This window comes from Tachysurus fulvidraco, chromosome 26 (genome assembly GCF_022655615.1).
Source record: "Tachysurus fulvidraco isolate hzauxx_2018 chromosome 26, HZAU_PFXX_2.0, whole genome shotgun sequence".
Lineage (NCBI taxonomy): Eukaryota > Metazoa > Chordata > Actinopteri > Siluriformes > Bagridae > Tachysurus > Tachysurus fulvidraco.
The window spans coordinates 7,527,487-7,543,965 of record NC_062543.1 but is presented as its reverse complement, the minus strand read 5'-3'; the positions used below and the strand labels follow the sequence as shown (position 1 = coordinate 7,543,965).

Here is a 16,479-nt window from a genome sequence, read left to right as displayed (position 1 = left end):
TTTATTTCAGTTTTATATGTAATAATATTCATATTTATATTCATAAATCATGTCATTTTTATATCCAACGTAATAAAACGGATTCTTAAACCCACCATACCCACACCATTGTAAAAGGAATAATTTCATCCTTCTCTCTCTCTCTCTCTCTCTCTCTCTCTCTCTCTCTCTCTCTCTGAGTTATTGTCTGGGTTATTATCTACTATTTAATTATCAGTTTATTATGTATCTATAGGCAAATATTTACCATATAAATTCTGTTATTTGCATGACAATTTCTAAATGGAATGTTATTAAAGGTGTAAATTGATTCTGTGATTCTGATATTACCGTTATGACCTAAATGTGAATAAATAGAATAAATATGCTTATAACGAATACGTCCTATTAAATGCGCAGTCCTATGCGCATGGCACCGCTGACTTGACGCTCATCAACACCACTAACTTACGCTGAAACGGTAGGATTCGAGGTCACGAGGAGTTAATCTTGGTAGCTGGTGAAGAGTCTTAAATATGTAATAGCAAGCACTTTTTTCCACTTCAATCACTGCAAGTTAGTGTATGAAAAAAGGAACTTTTTTCGTTTGGTGTTTTGTTCGGCAGGGAAGATGTCTCAAGAAGTTAATACTACTGAAGTAAGTTCTATCAAATTGTATGATTGTGCGCCGGATATCTTTGGACAACTTTGATTGGTTGATCTAAATGTCGATCTGAACTTTTGAAGCGTGCTATTGGTTAGTTACTGACGAGCCATCATTTATTGGACGAGAGGGAGTAAAACACGGGACTAAAAACTAAAATGCTTTCAAACAGAGCATAATAATTCTGAACACTTGGCTAATGTGTGAAATAAAACAGTATGCTTTGAGTTTATGCACCGACGCCTCATAAAATCATAAATACTGTCTCTTAATCTTGACATGTGGATTGACACAAAGTAGTGGCGTGACAGGAGTCTAGGTGTTAGTTAAGCACATGGTTATATGTCATTACTATGGTATTAATTGAATTGCACGACATGTCCATGCCTTTAACAAACAAATTTTATAAAAGTGTAGTAAAAGTTATATTATTTGTCTAACTAACTGTGAATAATGACCAGAAGTGACCAGAAGTGGGACTGTGTGAAATGTGGAGCACTGCCATAATTCTGTCTGGCTGATTAAATATCAATAAGTAAATTTTTAGTTGTGGGAGTTGAATAACATAAATAATACTGGTTTAATATGAATCCATCGATATGTTCTTCAGCGAAGGTCGGCGGACTCAAACGATGTTGACGAGTGACCAAAGATGTAAAGAAATTTTGGAGGAAGAATCTAACCTATATGAGGAGATATTTTATTGATTATATTAATTCAATGTTTCACAATTGTTGTAGAGTCGATGCACACTGGGACAAGAATCCCACTGCCTTGTGCTCACTCTAGGAACATGGTCGGAGTAGGTGGAGCAGGAATTTTCACTCTAAATTGGGTTAGTTTTAAAAATTCTTAAAAATAGTTTAAAAAGGCAACCAAGGTCTAATTTTATGGCAGCTAATTCAAATGAAAGGCGGGAAAGTCCAGTGTGTCTATTATCGACAGAAAAAAATCTGTTGTCTTTCAGAAATCCATGTGTACCATGGTAATTCAGTTTTATATGCAAAAAAAAAAAAGAGAGAGAGAGAGAGACATTATATCCCTTTTCCAAAGCTCAGGTTTTTTTTTGTTTTTTTTTTGGTTCAGTGTCAGTTTTGTTTTGTTTTTTGTTCAGGTCAGATTTTGGAACTGACATCAGAGTTACAGGCAGCTCGCACAACTAGATTACTTCATGATTTTGGTGTAGCACCATTTTTGGGGTTAAGGGCAATTTGGGATTCAGCCATCGAGATGTCAGTTAAGATGACTTAATAGCAATGAACAGAAGAAGTGTTGTGGAAGAAGGAGATATGTGTGTGTGTGTGTGTGTGTATCTGATGCCACACACACACTGACACACCAACTAACAATGAGTTAGTTAGCTGTTAGTTTATCAGCATTGTACAGAAGACACAGGGCGGTGGGAGGGTAGATTAAGACCATATAGGACTGGATGACTTTCTTTTCAGAGACACCACCCCAGAGTTCATTCATTCAGCAGGCTCTGGAAAGTGGTGCACAGCATCTTCAATCGTCTGAATATTTCAACTAGCTAAAGGCTTAAGCAGTAAAATGGAAGGGCCGTTTATGGGTGTAAGAGTGAGTTGAATTGAAATTTTGTGTTTTACAGTATCATTGTAAGGTTGTATGAGGTTTGTAAATTGACTTCTGCCTTTCAGGAAGAAAATGGAAAAGTCACTCGAATTATTCGCATTGGAACAAGGAAAAGCCAGGTGAGAACTTTTTGTTGTTATTTTCTTGATGTCTTCATGAGATCCTATTTGTGAAGCTGCTGAGACCTCCAGCTCAACTATGCTGATTTGTTCCTAATCTGTGAGGAACAAAAATCCCAGAAAAAAGACTTATTTGCTTTTAACTTTATCAAAGCTAATTCCTCAGTGACCTAAATTCTCTTGTAGGTCTCATACTACACTTATAAAATGGGAAGATTATATATGTGTTTCATTTGTGATATTCTGCTCATTCATGATATTACAGGAAATAATTGATAATTGAATGACCAGGAAAGAGCAGTGAATTAGCCCAGGGTGGATAGAGGAGTGAGAGTGGGTCGGTCAGACATCGTGTTGGGATCAGATAAGACTAAATCATCATGTCTTCACAGAGATTACTGAATGTCTGCATCCACTTAACTTATACCTCGTTTATGTGTTTTAATAAATTTTAATAATCTTCATCAGTTTAAAGAACTCCTGCACATGTTCATGTCTTCTGCAGGTGTTGTATTGTGTGTGTATTGTGTAGTTTGTATTGTTTGTGTGATGTTGTACTGTCACTGTGTGTTTTCTCTTAGCTGGCTCGGATTCAGACAGACAGCGTGGCTGAGAAACTGAAAGAGCTCTATCCAGACTTGCAGCTAGAGATAGGTAAAGAGAATTTCTTTTTCTTTCTTTCTTTCTTTCTTTCTTTCTTTCTTTCTTTCTTTCTTTCTTTCTTTCTTTTTCTAAACCCATGTCTATTACCTAGTTTTCCATTTCTTTTCTTCGCTTTTCTGATCTTTTCTTTTCCTTCAATGACATCATTGTCTTTGGTTATATCATGTCCCTCCTTCTCTTTCGCTCTCTGTGTGCGTCTTCTCGTTTTCTTCTTTCTTTTCGTCTCTTGTCTTTGCAGACTCCTTAACAGACAGCTAAGTGATTGTGTTTTACTGAGACTGTGTAATCCACACCACTTCTCTTCTCTCCTCTGTCACAGAGATCATTGCTGATGTCAGAATGTGGCACAGTACTCTTTTTTTGTTGTTGTTGTTCTTGTTAAGTTCTTGCTGTGTGTGTTTCACAGTTGCCATGTCAACAGTTGGAGACAAGATCCTTGACACTGCCTTATCAAAGGTAAAGTTAGCACACTATCCTAATCAGAAGGATGTTAACCAGGGATTTCCTCTGCGGTTATATGTGTACAGAGCTTTTGTTCTTCTTGTTACAGATTGGAGAGAAGAGTTTGTTCACCAAAGAGCTGGAGAATGCCCTTGAAAGAAACGAGTAAGAGCTAAGTTTTCTACAATGTGCTTCAAATGTTTAGACTGTACACTTAAAATGTTTAGTTTAGATATAATGCCACTGTGTGTAGCGCCATCTGCTGTGAGAACACTGTTACAGCAATAAAGATTGCAGTAACGCCTTGAACATTAGCAGTAAAAAGTATTGTTTCAGCTGAGAGGGTGTCGCACTGATGGTGTAATTATACAGAGATGTAGTCAGTTACTTTATCTGCTAATAAAATGATGCACAGCACCAATAAAGATCAAGATAATTCTGAGAACGTGATCGTTTCGAACACTGTCCACTTCGTGACTATACGAAAAACTGTTATGTACCAGACCTTTCGGGATTCCGTGGAAGCTTCTTGCGATTGTTGTTTCTCGATTTTGCTTTTGGAACTTTTGTGCTTTTTTTTTTTAATCGGTCAAATTGCAAACACGAGATGATGCTTTTTAAACTGCTACCAGTGAAAGAGACATGTAGTTACTTTCTTCCTGTGATGGCTGTACTTATGTTCAACACACATGAATCGATGACATCTTTGGTTGAATGTCACACAGATGGCCTCTGTATATTGAGGAACGTGCTTGATTTTGCTTTGATTCCTGCGATTGGGAATTCACAAAATCCTGGAGGGACTGAGGAAAATCTTAGCTGTTTGTTAGTTAGGTGTTTGTTCAGAAACCTGGAAAAAAGCATAAAAAAACAACGATCAGTTTGTCAGTTAAGAAAGCGGTTTATATAAGAGGTATAATAATAAATCGCTTACTGATATTTTACGATGTTCCTCTCGGATACACTAACAGCTGAATAGTCTGTATATTTTACATGTAAGCGTTTAGATTTTTTAAAATTTAGAAACCCAATTTCACTACAAAATAATCTTAAATTTGCTAATCTAAATCTTACTAACCAAACAAAATGTAGGCAAAAAAAGCTTATTTTCTAGATTTTATCCAAATCAATTTGAAACTACGAAATTTGTCTTAAGTGGCAGATTATTGTCCTTTATGTATGTGGTTATTTCTCAAAAGAGGCAACGTTGTCCCGTAATCAAATGCAACCATGTAAGGCTTATTATGTACGTCAGGAAATATTAATATTAAAGAAATAGGAAGCCGATTTGTGTAGTAATAGGCTTAATTGCGTTTATTTCTTATTTAATCATCTCATGATGAAAAATACCAGTTAAACTTTTCAGTGTTCTATATACAGTATGATCTTTCCAAGTGGTATATAATGTTGACTTGGACTTTATTGCACATCTTTTTAAAACAGTTTAAGAAAACTGAATTTTGTAAAATAGAACAATACAAAATAATGATGAACACAAGCTTTATATAAGTCTATGATGAATTATAACCAAATTAATAACACAAGGCATCGGTCTCTAAAATGGAAATTGAGTGTTGTGTCACTGCACAGTTTGTTTCTTCTCTTTTGGAGAAAGTTCTGCTGTAAAAAGGCAAGGCAAAGATCAATTTATTTGTTGGTTTTAGCCCAATTTATTCCATAACAAACAGGGTTGATCACTCTTGTACTCTTTGTCTGTAGAATTCTTCTCATTAAAGCTCAAGGTTAAGCTTTTTGGGAAACTGTGCCTTTGTATTCAGTTCAGTGAATAGGTTTGTTTAGTAACACTTTTTTTTTGGCAGATACTTATTAGCTAGATTGTTCTTTTAGAGGCTCTTCAGTGATTTAGGGATTATCTGCTTTATTAGGAACATTCAGTGATTATCTGCTTTATTGGGAACGACTATACATTGATGCACATATCTAGTCAGCCAATCATGTGGCACTTAATGTCTGCTTTATTTAATGTTACGCAGCATACATCAGAAAAATGTGATCGCACTGACTCTGATTGTGACAGAAGTTTTATGTGTTTTTTTTTTTTCTGCGATGCCTTTCTGCTCGTGATCTTTGTAAAGAGTTACTAGAAACTTCCTATCAGCTCAAACCCTTCTGGTCATTTACAACTCATCATCCACAAGGTGTTTCAGCCTGCAGACCCTACACTCACAGCATGTGTTTTCTTCATCACATCAGTCTGTTAAAATCTAGAGATAGTTGTGTGTGAAATTCCCAAATGATCAACAGTTTGAGAAATACTTACAGTAATCTTGTCCGTTTGGTATTAACATACATGTCACAGAGATCACACTTTTTTCCCCTTTCTGACATTTGAAGTGAATATTAACTGAGGCTTTTGACTTGTATACATAATTTTATGCATTGTGCTGCTACCACAATAATGGAATGGTGTTTTTTTTGTGTTTTTTTTTTAATCATCATATATAATGAGCTTTTCTGTTTAACTCCCATCTCCAACACCAGGGTGGACCTTGTTGTGCACTCTCTAAAAGATCTTCCTACTTCACTGCCTCCTGGTTTCACGATCGGTGCTGTACTCCAGTATGTTTTTTTTTTTAAATTGATGTTGCACACATATTAATTCATCTTTCTCTATTATCATTCTCTTTGTATGGTTTGTGCCAGCGATTTCTTTTTTTGATCTGTTTGATCCTTAGACGTGAAAATCCTCATGATGCCGTAGTGCTTCATCCAAAGAATGCTGGACTTACCCTGGACAGCCTGCCAGAAAAGAGGTAAACCTTTTACTCAGAGCTTCTCTTAATTTCATCATACTCCTAGATGAGTTTTCTGTAGTGAATAGATCAATCTCTTACCCTGTGTGACCTTGATATCCTCTTTCAGCGTGATAGGCACGAGCTCGCTCCGCCGGGCCGCGCAGCTGAAAAAAAGGTTCCCACAGCTGGAATTTGAAAACATTGTATCCTCTCTAAAGCTCTGTGTGTGTGTGTGTGTGTGTGTGTGTGTGTGTGTGTGTGTGTGTGTGTGTGTGTGTGTGTGTGGATACACACACACATTGCTCTGAGTATTTTAGAATGCAAAAAAGGTGCTTGTCTCCACCAGTTTCCCACACGAATCCTTTACTCGGTCGATTTAGAGAGGCAACCTTAATACTCGTCTGAAGAAGCTGGATGAGAAGGAGGACTACGCTGCCATCATTCTGGCTGCCGCTGGTCTCAAGCGCATGGGCTGGGAGAGCCGTATCAGTCAGGTGCTTACGTCTTTACCTCGACGTTACTACGAGAACGATTCAACAAACAATATTTTATTTATGTACTCAGCTATGTACAGTATACAACGTGCAGTGAAGTGAAAACCCAGCCACTCCCCGTAGACTGTGTGCATATATATATAAATGGAAAGCGATAAATTTTATGTAGTGTTTAATGTGAGTTACATGTAGCAAGAATAAAGTGTAGTGAAGAGATTTAGAAGGTGAATTGGAGGTCTGTATTGAGAAATCTCTTAGCCTGAGGGAAGAAGATCCTCCTGAGCCTCTCAGTTTTAGCTGTCAGACTGCAGAAGCGCTTGCTCGATTGCAGCTGAATGTCTAACAAGGCAGAGTTTAGCATGAAAGCAGAGAGAAGCTATGCCTAAATCCTCCGCTATTGGTTCTGATTGAATTGACTCATTTCCCAGAAGGGAGGCTTTTTGAAATACATAATGGCCTGGGTCAAGAGGATCAGCGATTATTTTGCTCATTTCCTGATACTGAAGACTTCTGGAAATGTGATCTAGTGATGTGCTGTAGTCTGGCCTTGGGCCATGCAGTGAATCTGCAAAATTAGACTGTTGGGGAAGAGTCGACTCGATTCAGCAACACTGTGGTATGAGCATATTTTACTGTTTGTGTGAAAAGTTTGTTTATCCTGGTCTTTTTCCAGATTCTGGGTGCTGAAGACTGCATGTATGCTGTAGGTCAGGTAAGTGACCATGCATTTCTGCCCATGCCAAAATATCAGTCATTTTCAGATTATTAGCATGGGTTACTTCTGTATTGTTTATTTATTAAAGATCATTCCGAGAACATCATGGTTTTGTAAGGCACCGTTGATGCTATGCAAGGAAACACCTGTTTTACCATCTGTGCCAACGGTCGCTGAAGAGCGCAAAACACCGCTGTGGTGTTTGCATGTTTGTCATGTTGTAAACTTCTTCCAGAGAAGACCAGGAGACTTGGATATCCTTGTGCAGTAGTCTTTATTGTAGATACATGAAGAAACGAGTCTGCAAGTCAGAGCGTACTGGCACGGGCGCTGCAGTCATCAAGTCTGTCTTAAAGTTGTAATACATTGTAAATGTACACATTTTATGACGGCATTCCCATCAGATAGAGACAAAACACTTAGGTGACAATCAAAGCATGAAAGGATGTAACAGCCCCACACCAGATCCTGGACTTTCAGTCACCCTTAATCTCATTAACATAAGTCTTTCTCAGACCCCTTCATTATCATAGACACGAGTTCACCTCTAATGCTTGGCATTCCTTCTTGACTCAGACCTTGAAACCCATTGCCACCTTAAACAATGGGACAAATGAATGAATGAAACAATGACTTAAATTTATTTTCCCACAATTCCCCCTTTGAGAGTTCTAATAACTCTCACACTAGATTGAAGTCAATAATAATAAATAAATTAAAGTCATGCTGAGTTTTCTATTTACAAAAAAAATATATCTGACCTGAGTGCTTTAACATAGAGCCAGTATTCTTGCAACTTTGAGATGCAGGCAAAAGAAAACTTTTTAAGGATAATAGTTCTTTGTTGTTTTCTGGAGTCCAAAGCTTCTGCAGTGCACATTGTAGCTTGATATATGATGTCCTTTTTGTGCCTTTTGTCATCAGGTAAATGAAGACAATAAGACTTGATGTTGGCTGCCAGTCCTGAGCAGTTGTTCTGCAGATGTCTTTAGATGTCAGTGCTTTGGTGCTTCTGTTGCCTTGGTTGTCTCAGTGCATTTCAGTACTTGTATCTGTAACACAAACATAAGAAGGCAAGTAAGAGAGAAGCGGGAGAGCAATATTTCCATACTACAGTTTATATCCAGGATCTATGTGGTTGTATAGTTTTTAGTTTGAGAATCTCTGTGATCGTATAGTTTTTTTTTGTTCAATTTCCCTAATCTGCTGTGTTATGACACCTAAGGACCAGGTAGGCAGGGATAAGCTAATAAAAGGGGAATTCTATAAGGAAGTCTTCACCACCGGGGTGACCCCCGAGGCCTACTGCCTTCAGTTCCTCCCTGGGCTCCTTACTGGTCTGTGTCCTAGTCTATCCCTGCAGGTGATGGAACTACTTTACAGGTTGAGACATGAATCCAACTTTTTTCTTTACATAGTAGCATTCTGGCAACTTCCTTCACTACTTCTCCTGTAAAATACGTCCTGTTTGCTCTCTGTACTTGACCTGATGCTTGTGGTCTTTCTGGACGATGAAGATTCCACTTCATTTTAAGCATTCGGGCAACTTCTTTCAATGATTTCAAAATCTACAACTACCGAGACATCAGTCTTTCCCTTACATGGGTTCATTGAGATTTAATCTACCTGTAAGTGTTAAAAAGGCCCTGGTAGGGCTGGGGTATGTGCTGCTGATGGGATGTTATTCTGTTGGCATGCAACCGTGTTTGTCTGGCTCTGTGGCTATACCTCTAAAAGCCAGATTCCAGGATTCCACCAGTGATTTGACAAAGGTTGAATCATTGCTGCTGGACTAATGTAACCTAAGTTATGTAATTCCCATCAGATAGAGACAAAACACTCGGGTGACAATCAAAGCATAAAAGGATGTAACAGCCCCACAACAGATCCTGGACTTTCACCCACCCTTAATCTCATTAACATATCAGTCTTTCTCAGACCCCTTCATTATCAGAGAAACGAGTTCACCTCTAATGCTTGGCATTCCTTCTTGACTCAGACCTTGAAACCCATTGCCACCTTAAACAATGTGACGAATGAATGAATGAAACAATGACTTAAAATTATTTTCCCACAGTCAGAATAATTAATGAAGAGAAGAATATACAGGAAAAAACAGTGAATCCTCTGTAGCTTCGGATTCACCAGTGAATAAAATTCCTGGATGATCTCACCCTCATTTGCAGGCTACTGGCATCTGATGGTTATGTTTTGATTTTTCTCCCAATTTGCACTGCTTACTTGACCTGATAAAATTCTGATTGTAGGGTGCGTTGGCAGTGGAAGTGAGGGCAAGAGACAGAGACATCCTCAAGATGGTGTCTATTCTCCACCACCCTTGTACTGTGCTGCGCTGCATCTCTGAAAGGGCTTTCCTTAAGCAGCTGGTTAGTCTTCCTCATTCACACGTAAATATGGTGTATGTACATGCATTTATTTTGACCTAATCTGTGTTTACTTTATATTTACTATAGACGGAATGTCAAAATATTGTCCAACAAACCCTCAGAGGTCTCTTTATACTGGAAGCTTAAGGGCAGCTATTAAAGGATGTAAATGACTATGATATAAAAATTTGTGTTTTAAACATGAACATGTATGAGCTGCTCTTGCTTTGTGTGCCTTTTTTTTTTTTTTTTTAAAGAAAGCTTGCCAGAAAAGTCAAATAAGCAGGAGGCTTTCGCTTTCATGGAATGGCAAGATTTGCGAAACAAAAAAAGGCCACGTACATCAATATGAACACTGCATCTTGCATTAACATCAGTCATTCACCGTTAGTAACTGCCTAGTCAGGGTTGTGTTGATTTTAATGTAGGCTACTGTTTTGTTTATATTTTGGGATATAGAACTAAGAAAATATATGTGAAAATATCATGCGTAGGTGCAACCTTACTTTTCTTTAACTCTTTTTAGTGTCTTTCTGAAACAGTTTACGAACTCAGAGGCTGTGAATGAGGTTGAGGAAGATTCGGCTCATGAATTCAGACACATCGTGTTTTAGCATTGAGAATTATAATAGTAAAAACAGTTTAAAACACAATACAGCCTTGATTCACATGCTGTACTATTTTAGTGCAACATGTGGTGTGCGATATCTGGTTGAAGTAGTGGCTGTTTGCACAGACAAGTCAAGTAAAATTTAATTGGAAGACTCAGTCCTCAGTTCTCAGTACACTACAAATTCAGTGTACAGGGATAAAGCTTAAAAAGTATAGCACTATCCCTTTAAATGTCTTTCACTCTGCATTGCATTTAGGAGGGAGGCTGCAGTGTTCCTGTTGCTGTCTACACAGAAGTAAAGAACTCTGTGGTAAATATTACACACACACACACACACACACACACACACACACACACACACACTAATGAACTATTTCTTTATGAGAATAAACAAACAGAGTTAGATCTAGTACTTGCACTTACAGAGAATAACCTCTCAGGTGTCTGGCCCCTTGTGTTTCAGTTCAGTGACCTGGTTGTGTTTCTCAGCATGTGTTTGTGCAAACAACTGGGGTAAAGCGACCTGTTTTCTGCTTGTAGCTCTATTTGACAGGTGCGGTTTACAGTCTGGATGGTGCTGACTGTTTGAAGGACACCATGCAAACCAATATCGAATTAGATAACATGGTAAGTGCACAAGAACTTGTGCATTTTCTGGTTTTTTTCTTTTTTTTTCTTTTCATCCTATTGGCCGGCAGTTCAAAGGTCCAGGCTGTAGTAAGTTAGAAAAGAAAAAGCACTTAATATCAATTGTAAAAACACTTCCAATTAAAAAAACAAAACAAAAAACTGAGGAACAGGGGAAAAGGAAAAAAGATTGACCATGATTTTTATCTTGTTTTGTTTTTCAGGTGCATCACAGCGCAGAGGAGCGCGCTCATGTTGGAGTCACGGCCAACAGCATATCGCTGACAGCTCTGGACGCTGCAGAGAAACTGGGTGTTGATCTTGCCAACCTGCTGCTCAGTAAAGGAGCCAAGGACATCCTTACCACGGCCAGACAGCTTAACGATGTCCGATAACAGCTTTGTTCAGCTGCTAGCCAACTGATCTACATGATACACTTAACACTGCCAACATAATAAATGCATACACACATGTTTGAAGTGAAGGGCATAACAGTATGATTATATACCTCGGTCATCACAACATGTTTTCCAGCACTGAATGCACTGAAGTGATGATAATTATTTTCAGTGCCTTAGAATGAAAACAAACCATATATACATGCTCATGATTCCTTGACTTCCATGTCAAATAACTTTCTCAGGTGCCTTCAAAAAAAAAAAGCTTCTTTATCTATTCAAGGCTTCTGAAACAGGGTTTTACATACAATGTTGAGTGCAGCTGTTGTTCAGTAGGTCTGAGTTCTCTGTAACATTATTCTATACTTAAACTACAGAATATATAAAGAAATCAGTTTTAGTAGGTTATACATTTTTATTATTAAGTCATTAAGCAGGTTGCAGCTTTTATATTTTCTTATATTCCATTCATTTCTATGAACCTATACTTTCTACACTCATTGCAGTAATACTTCTCCATATTAGCTGACTTGGGCTTCTCTGTATTCGTTGTTGCCTTTTAAAAACCTTTACACAGATCAAAGGTGCCCAAATTTTCAACAGCGATCATTAATATAGTTGAAAGAATAAATCCTTTAAATGTGAACAGAGGAACACAACAGTTTTGATTGCAGTTGTACCTAATTTGCATGGAACAAGCTGCTAAATACAGTAAGCTGTTTAAGCATGTAGAAATGCTAGCAGAAAGAAAACAACCTATAAATGACCATTTCTGGTCCTACAAATTGTATTTACTAAAATAACAGTAAGAATATGAACATCTTATATGTATTGATTCATTTTGTGACACACAAGTCAGCTGGAAACAACAGTAGCTCAGTATATGATTTTGATTATTATGATGAGTATTAGTACTACAGTATGTATATTAACCCCCAATCAATCATTTGTGCCTTAGTTATCCATAAAAATGGATGAACAAACATTAATGCAGCAATTTTGATTTATATCTTTGCCTACAGTCGTAAAATGTAGACAGCAAACATTCCATGCTTATTTTAAACCAAGTAAGATGACTTTCCCCGGATCTGGTCCTTTAATGCAGGGCTGGAATGGGTTCAGGAAGTAAACAGGACTAGAAAAGCTGCAGGCTGAGACTCACTGTTCAATACTGAATCATTTATGGGTTTGGTCTGATGCCACTAAGCCCTTTATAGTGCCTTAATGTGATCATACAATCTGTGAAATGCATATGAAACTGAAATTAAAAAGATGTTTCTTTGCCCATTTTTTCTTTGCCGTTATTTATTCCACACTGGAGGATTTCTAACGACACCGAAGCTAATGATTGCTAAGCAACTGTTTGGATGCTAAAGGCTAGCTAACATTTTAACTTTAGCAGTGTAATAAAATTCATTTAGTGCAGGATAAAAGCCTGGAAATGTTACAGACTTAAACCTTGTGGTTAGAATTTACCATTTAACAGACGATACAAAAAAAAGTCAAGTTTAAGACATTTATTCAGAATCGTATAAAAGCACACAGACACATCGGGACAACACGAACAATGGAAATTGCTCTTTTGAGTTAAATTGGGCGGCCCTTAAAAGGGCCTTTGGGTTTTTTGATGTTAATTAACACGAGTCCGAGTCATGGTTTAATATTCTTGGGACTGAGAAGCGCTTTTCTTTCCTGCCTTGCCGGAGCTTGGCGCGGCCTGGCCGGTCTTTTTGGGCAGCAGCACCGCCTGGATGTTGGGCAACACGCCGCCCTGAGCAATAGTCACTCCGCCAAGCAGTTTGTTCAACTCTTCGTCGTTACGGACAGCAAGCTGCAGATGCCGAGGGATGATACGGGTCTTCTTATTGTCCCTGGCTGCGTTACCAGCCAACTCCAGAATCTCAGCGGTCAAGTACTCGAGGACGGCGGCCAGATACACAGGAGCACCAGCGCCGACTCTCTCAGCGTAGTTTCCTTTACGAAGGAGACGGTGCACACGACCGACGGGGAACTGAAGACCAGCGCGGGAGCTGCGAGTCTTGGCCTTAGCGCGGGCTTTTCCTCCGGTTTTGCCTCTTCCAGACATATTCGTTAACGCGATCCACTTCTTCTTCCAGAAAAAGAAAAATCAATGTGAAGATTTAGCGTTAGGTGCTGCAGTATTTAAGGACAGGCCGACAGTGGTCACTTCGACCCGCCTCCCAGTTTTCATTGGTCACGCCGCTTGAACAAAGGATTCTATTAGCTATCGCAGCGAATGCGGCATAGGATGCGAATACTGATTGGTGTTAATCGTGCCGTGCATAAACAGCGCAAGATGAGAGACCAATCATAGCCCTGCTGATTCACGTTAATGCTCATTGGGTGGTCGGGTCTGTCTCCGCTACCATTTGTTCTTATTCCTGTCCATCACTTTTTGGCGGAAAATTCAAACCAATTAAACCCACTCCCTCTGAATTTTAAGTGACTGAATTTAGGTGGAATGTAAATACAGGCGTCGATAGAATGTTTTAAGGAGAATTTTTAGATAAGTCTTAAAGATGTTCAATCTGTAATTTATAAGGGATTTAAAAGATCTCATTGTACACGTATACGAAAAAATAAACCCAAAGGGAAGCCAACAAATCTATCTTTATTTATTTATTTATGCAAAACTCTTAACAATCTTGTCAAATATCCCAATCCAACCATGAAACTTATAAAACTTATCACACTTATCCTCATGGTGATATTCATATCTTCTGCAATAAAATTATTATCTGAGGAAAAACAAACTTTTTCTGTTGAATGACATTTTTTTGCACCCTGGTATTCATTTGGGGGCATTTAGCAGACTCACTTATCCAGAGTGACTTACATTTTTATTTCAATTTATACAACTGAGCAATTGGGCCTTGCTCAGGGGCCCAGGGATTCAAACCCGTTTCAATCATCTCCCGCATGCAGGTGAGCAAAATGCAGTGTTGCATTTAAAGATCAGTCAGGGTTAAGGGAAAATAACTCAAAAAGGAATGCATTTTAAAAAAAATAATTTATTCAGAATAAATTAAACATTGGTAATATAAAGCTCCAACTATCAGAGGGGACTTTCATCTCTTTTTTAAAAGAAAAAACAACAGCCTCTAACGGTAGTGTAAGTGTGTGATTTTTAAACATTTTAATTCACACCTTCAGCAGAGACGATACTGGAAAAGAAAACCGCACAGCCTGGCGTTATACGAACAAATTCAAAACATTTCTGACATTTATACGATTTTATGAGAACTCTTTCATGAACGAGGCCATGCAACGGAACGTGTGGGTGTAAAGTCAAAGAGCATAAAAAAAGAACAAGATCTAATTTACTTTACTAAGTCTAACAAATTATACCTATAGCTAAAATTTCCTTCTTTTTTTGTCTGGTGCAAGTAAGAATTAAACTGTCCCTCTAAAAGGCTGTCGTTTGAGTTGCAATGCTAATTTAAATGACAATTTAGAAACCGGCTTCTCCACCACACCTGAAAACCTATTTACACTTTAAAGCAATCTCATTTAATCAGCACTATTTACAAGGCCTGGTTCTCTCAGTTATCCACGCAAGGAAGGGGGTTGGGGTTATTGCAGGGAAGAAAAGAAAAGAAAAGAAAAGAATAGAAAAGAAAGATGTAAATTTAAATTCTAGGGGTGGTATGAAAAAAAAAAGAGAATTTTTTTTTGCACAAACCATTAACAATGTCCCCTGAGGTTTTTTCATATGCACAAACCCTGAAATATTCTTCAACCTAATGTAAATATAAGTAATTGTAATTTAAGAATAAACATTGATCACTTCACTTAGTTTATCTCCATCACCTGTCCTAACTTAACAAGCAAAAATTTCCCATAAACATTTTTTTGTTCACAAATAAATATTAAAAATCAAGACTGTGCTACAATAAAAGGCAAATAAGTAGCACTATATGAAAAAACAGCTTAATATCTGATCTAAATTGACTACACAAACTACAGCAAAACAACTAAGCACACAGTACAAGCTGCATCATATGTAATATATGAGAATCTCCCAGTTTGAAAAGAAGTAATAATTTAGTGTTATGAACTTACAAAACACAAAGTGATAAAACATCATGAGATGCTCCCCGGCACTGTAAACAATCTGAGAAAGTTCCAAAGTGCAGCCGATGGAAATTAAAATAAATAATAAAAATACATAGCAACATAAAGTTGGAGGCTTCGATGAGGATTGAGTCACATCGCCCCCTTGTGCTGAACATATGAAACAGCATTTCACCCTTCTACTGGTGTTCTTCCTTATTATTGAGAAAAGCAGCCATTTAAAGTATTTTATTAAATAAACAATTTAGACAATCAAAAGTCTTTCAGAAATTCACAAACCCTTTGTTTACCCCTTATCTGAGATTTCAGCCTGAGCCATCGGTCCTCATTGGTTGGGTTGGGTCAAGAAGCACAAAGGGTCAAAATGCAGCCTTTTGTGTCTCGTAAAAAGGCTCTGTGATAAACACCACTAATCCTAATCAAGGACTTGTTTTCTTAATTAGCTTATTTTTTATTAAATCTTTTAAACGTCTTCTGACTGGCGCCTGCACCATGTCTTTCCGCGTTTCAGTTGTCAAGCCCACTGGCTCCTCCATTTGTCGAACTGTTTTTGCCTTTGCTTTTAGATGAGCGGAAGGAGAAGCGTTTGATGAGGCGGCGAGAGAAGCTTCCGGATTTCTTGCGCCCGCTGGAGGAACAGGAAGCCGTGGACGGCTCATTGTCCAGGTTAGTGACGTCCTCGTGGGACTGGCTGAAGCTCGAGTTCTTCTGCCTGTGTCTCTTGCGGAACAAGAGCTTTGTGCCACTCCGGAGGAAGCCCACTGCACATTGACACACAATCAAAGTTAGAAAAAGTATAGTTCTATTTACACTGTATGTGTCTGCAGATAGTTATATTACACTAAGATCCTTAAGACAGAGGTTCTCAAAGTGGAGATGGGGGATGCTCAAAGGTCCATGAAGCTTAAGCATCTGGGCTGTGATTTTACTTATTT

General features: G+C 38.1%; 3 protein-coding genes across 5 annotated transcripts in view; 1 reads left to right on the top strand and 2 right to left on the bottom strand.

Moving 5' to 3' along the window:
- The first annotated feature begins 434 nt into the window (after positions 1 to 434).
- Positions 435 to 12,736, top strand: hmbsa (hydroxymethylbilane synthase a). Of its 3 annotated transcripts, none has more exons than XM_047809573.1 (14): positions 435 to 637; positions 2,302 to 2,355; positions 2,937 to 3,009; positions 3,425 to 3,474; positions 3,569 to 3,624; positions 5,962 to 6,039; positions 6,156 to 6,233; positions 6,343 to 6,418; positions 6,596 to 6,709; positions 7,383 to 7,421; positions 9,692 to 9,811; positions 10,681 to 10,734; positions 10,965 to 11,051; positions 11,276 to 12,736. In XM_047809573.1, exons 1-14 carry the CDS (start codon positions 611 to 613, stop codon positions 11,444 to 11,446), a joined length of 1,077 nt encoding a protein of 358 aa, XP_047665529.1. In that variant the 5' UTR covers positions 435 to 610; the 3' UTR covers positions 11,447 to 12,736. The 3 variants fall into 3 exon arrangements, with proteins under 3 accessions (XP_047665529.1, XP_027021360.2, XP_047665530.1); XM_027165559.2 differs by lacking the exon at positions 435 to 637 and adding an exon at positions 2,049 to 2,221; XM_047809574.1 differs by lacking the exon at positions 435 to 637 and adding an exon at positions 2,051 to 2,215.
- A 215-nt stretch (positions 12,737 to 12,951) lies between these two features.
- On the bottom strand, positions 12,952 to 13,636 carry LOC113655181 (histone H2AX). The gene has a single exon (XM_027165561.2). The coding sequence runs from the start codon at positions 13,533 to 13,535 to the stop codon at positions 13,107 to 13,109; it is 429 nt and encodes a 142-aa protein (XP_027021362.1). The 5' UTR covers positions 13,536 to 13,636; the 3' UTR covers positions 12,952 to 13,106.
- An 825-nt stretch (positions 13,637 to 14,461) lies between these two features.
- Positions 14,462 to 16,479, bottom strand: part of c2cd2l (c2cd2 like) — a 36,792-nt gene continuing 34,774 nt past the window's right edge. Inside the window, exon 15 of the mRNA XM_027165547.2 lies at positions 14,462 to 16,305. Within this exon, the coding sequence (XP_027021348.2) occupies positions 16,052 to 16,305 (254 nt within the window). The 3' untranslated portion in view covers positions 14,462 to 16,051. The remainder of the gene's footprint in view (positions 16,306 to 16,479) is intronic.

Bases quoted from the DNA above. Each gene is read 5' to 3' on its own strand.
- LOC113655181 (XM_027165561.2), bottom strand. From the start codon at position 13,535: ATGTCTGGAAGAGGCAAAACCGGAGGAAAAGCCCGCGCTAAGGCCAAG.
- hmbsa (XM_047809573.1), top strand. From the start codon at position 611: ATGTCTCAAGAAGTTAATACTACTGAA. The intron at 10,735-10,964 runs GTAAATATTACA...TTCTGCTTGTAG, and splicing joins CAGAAGTAAAGAACTCTGTG to CTCTATTTGACAGGTGCGGT. The intron at 11,052-11,275 runs GTAAGTGCACAA...TTTGTTTTTCAG, and splicing joins ATATCGAATTAGATAACATG to GTGCATCACAGCGCAGAGGA.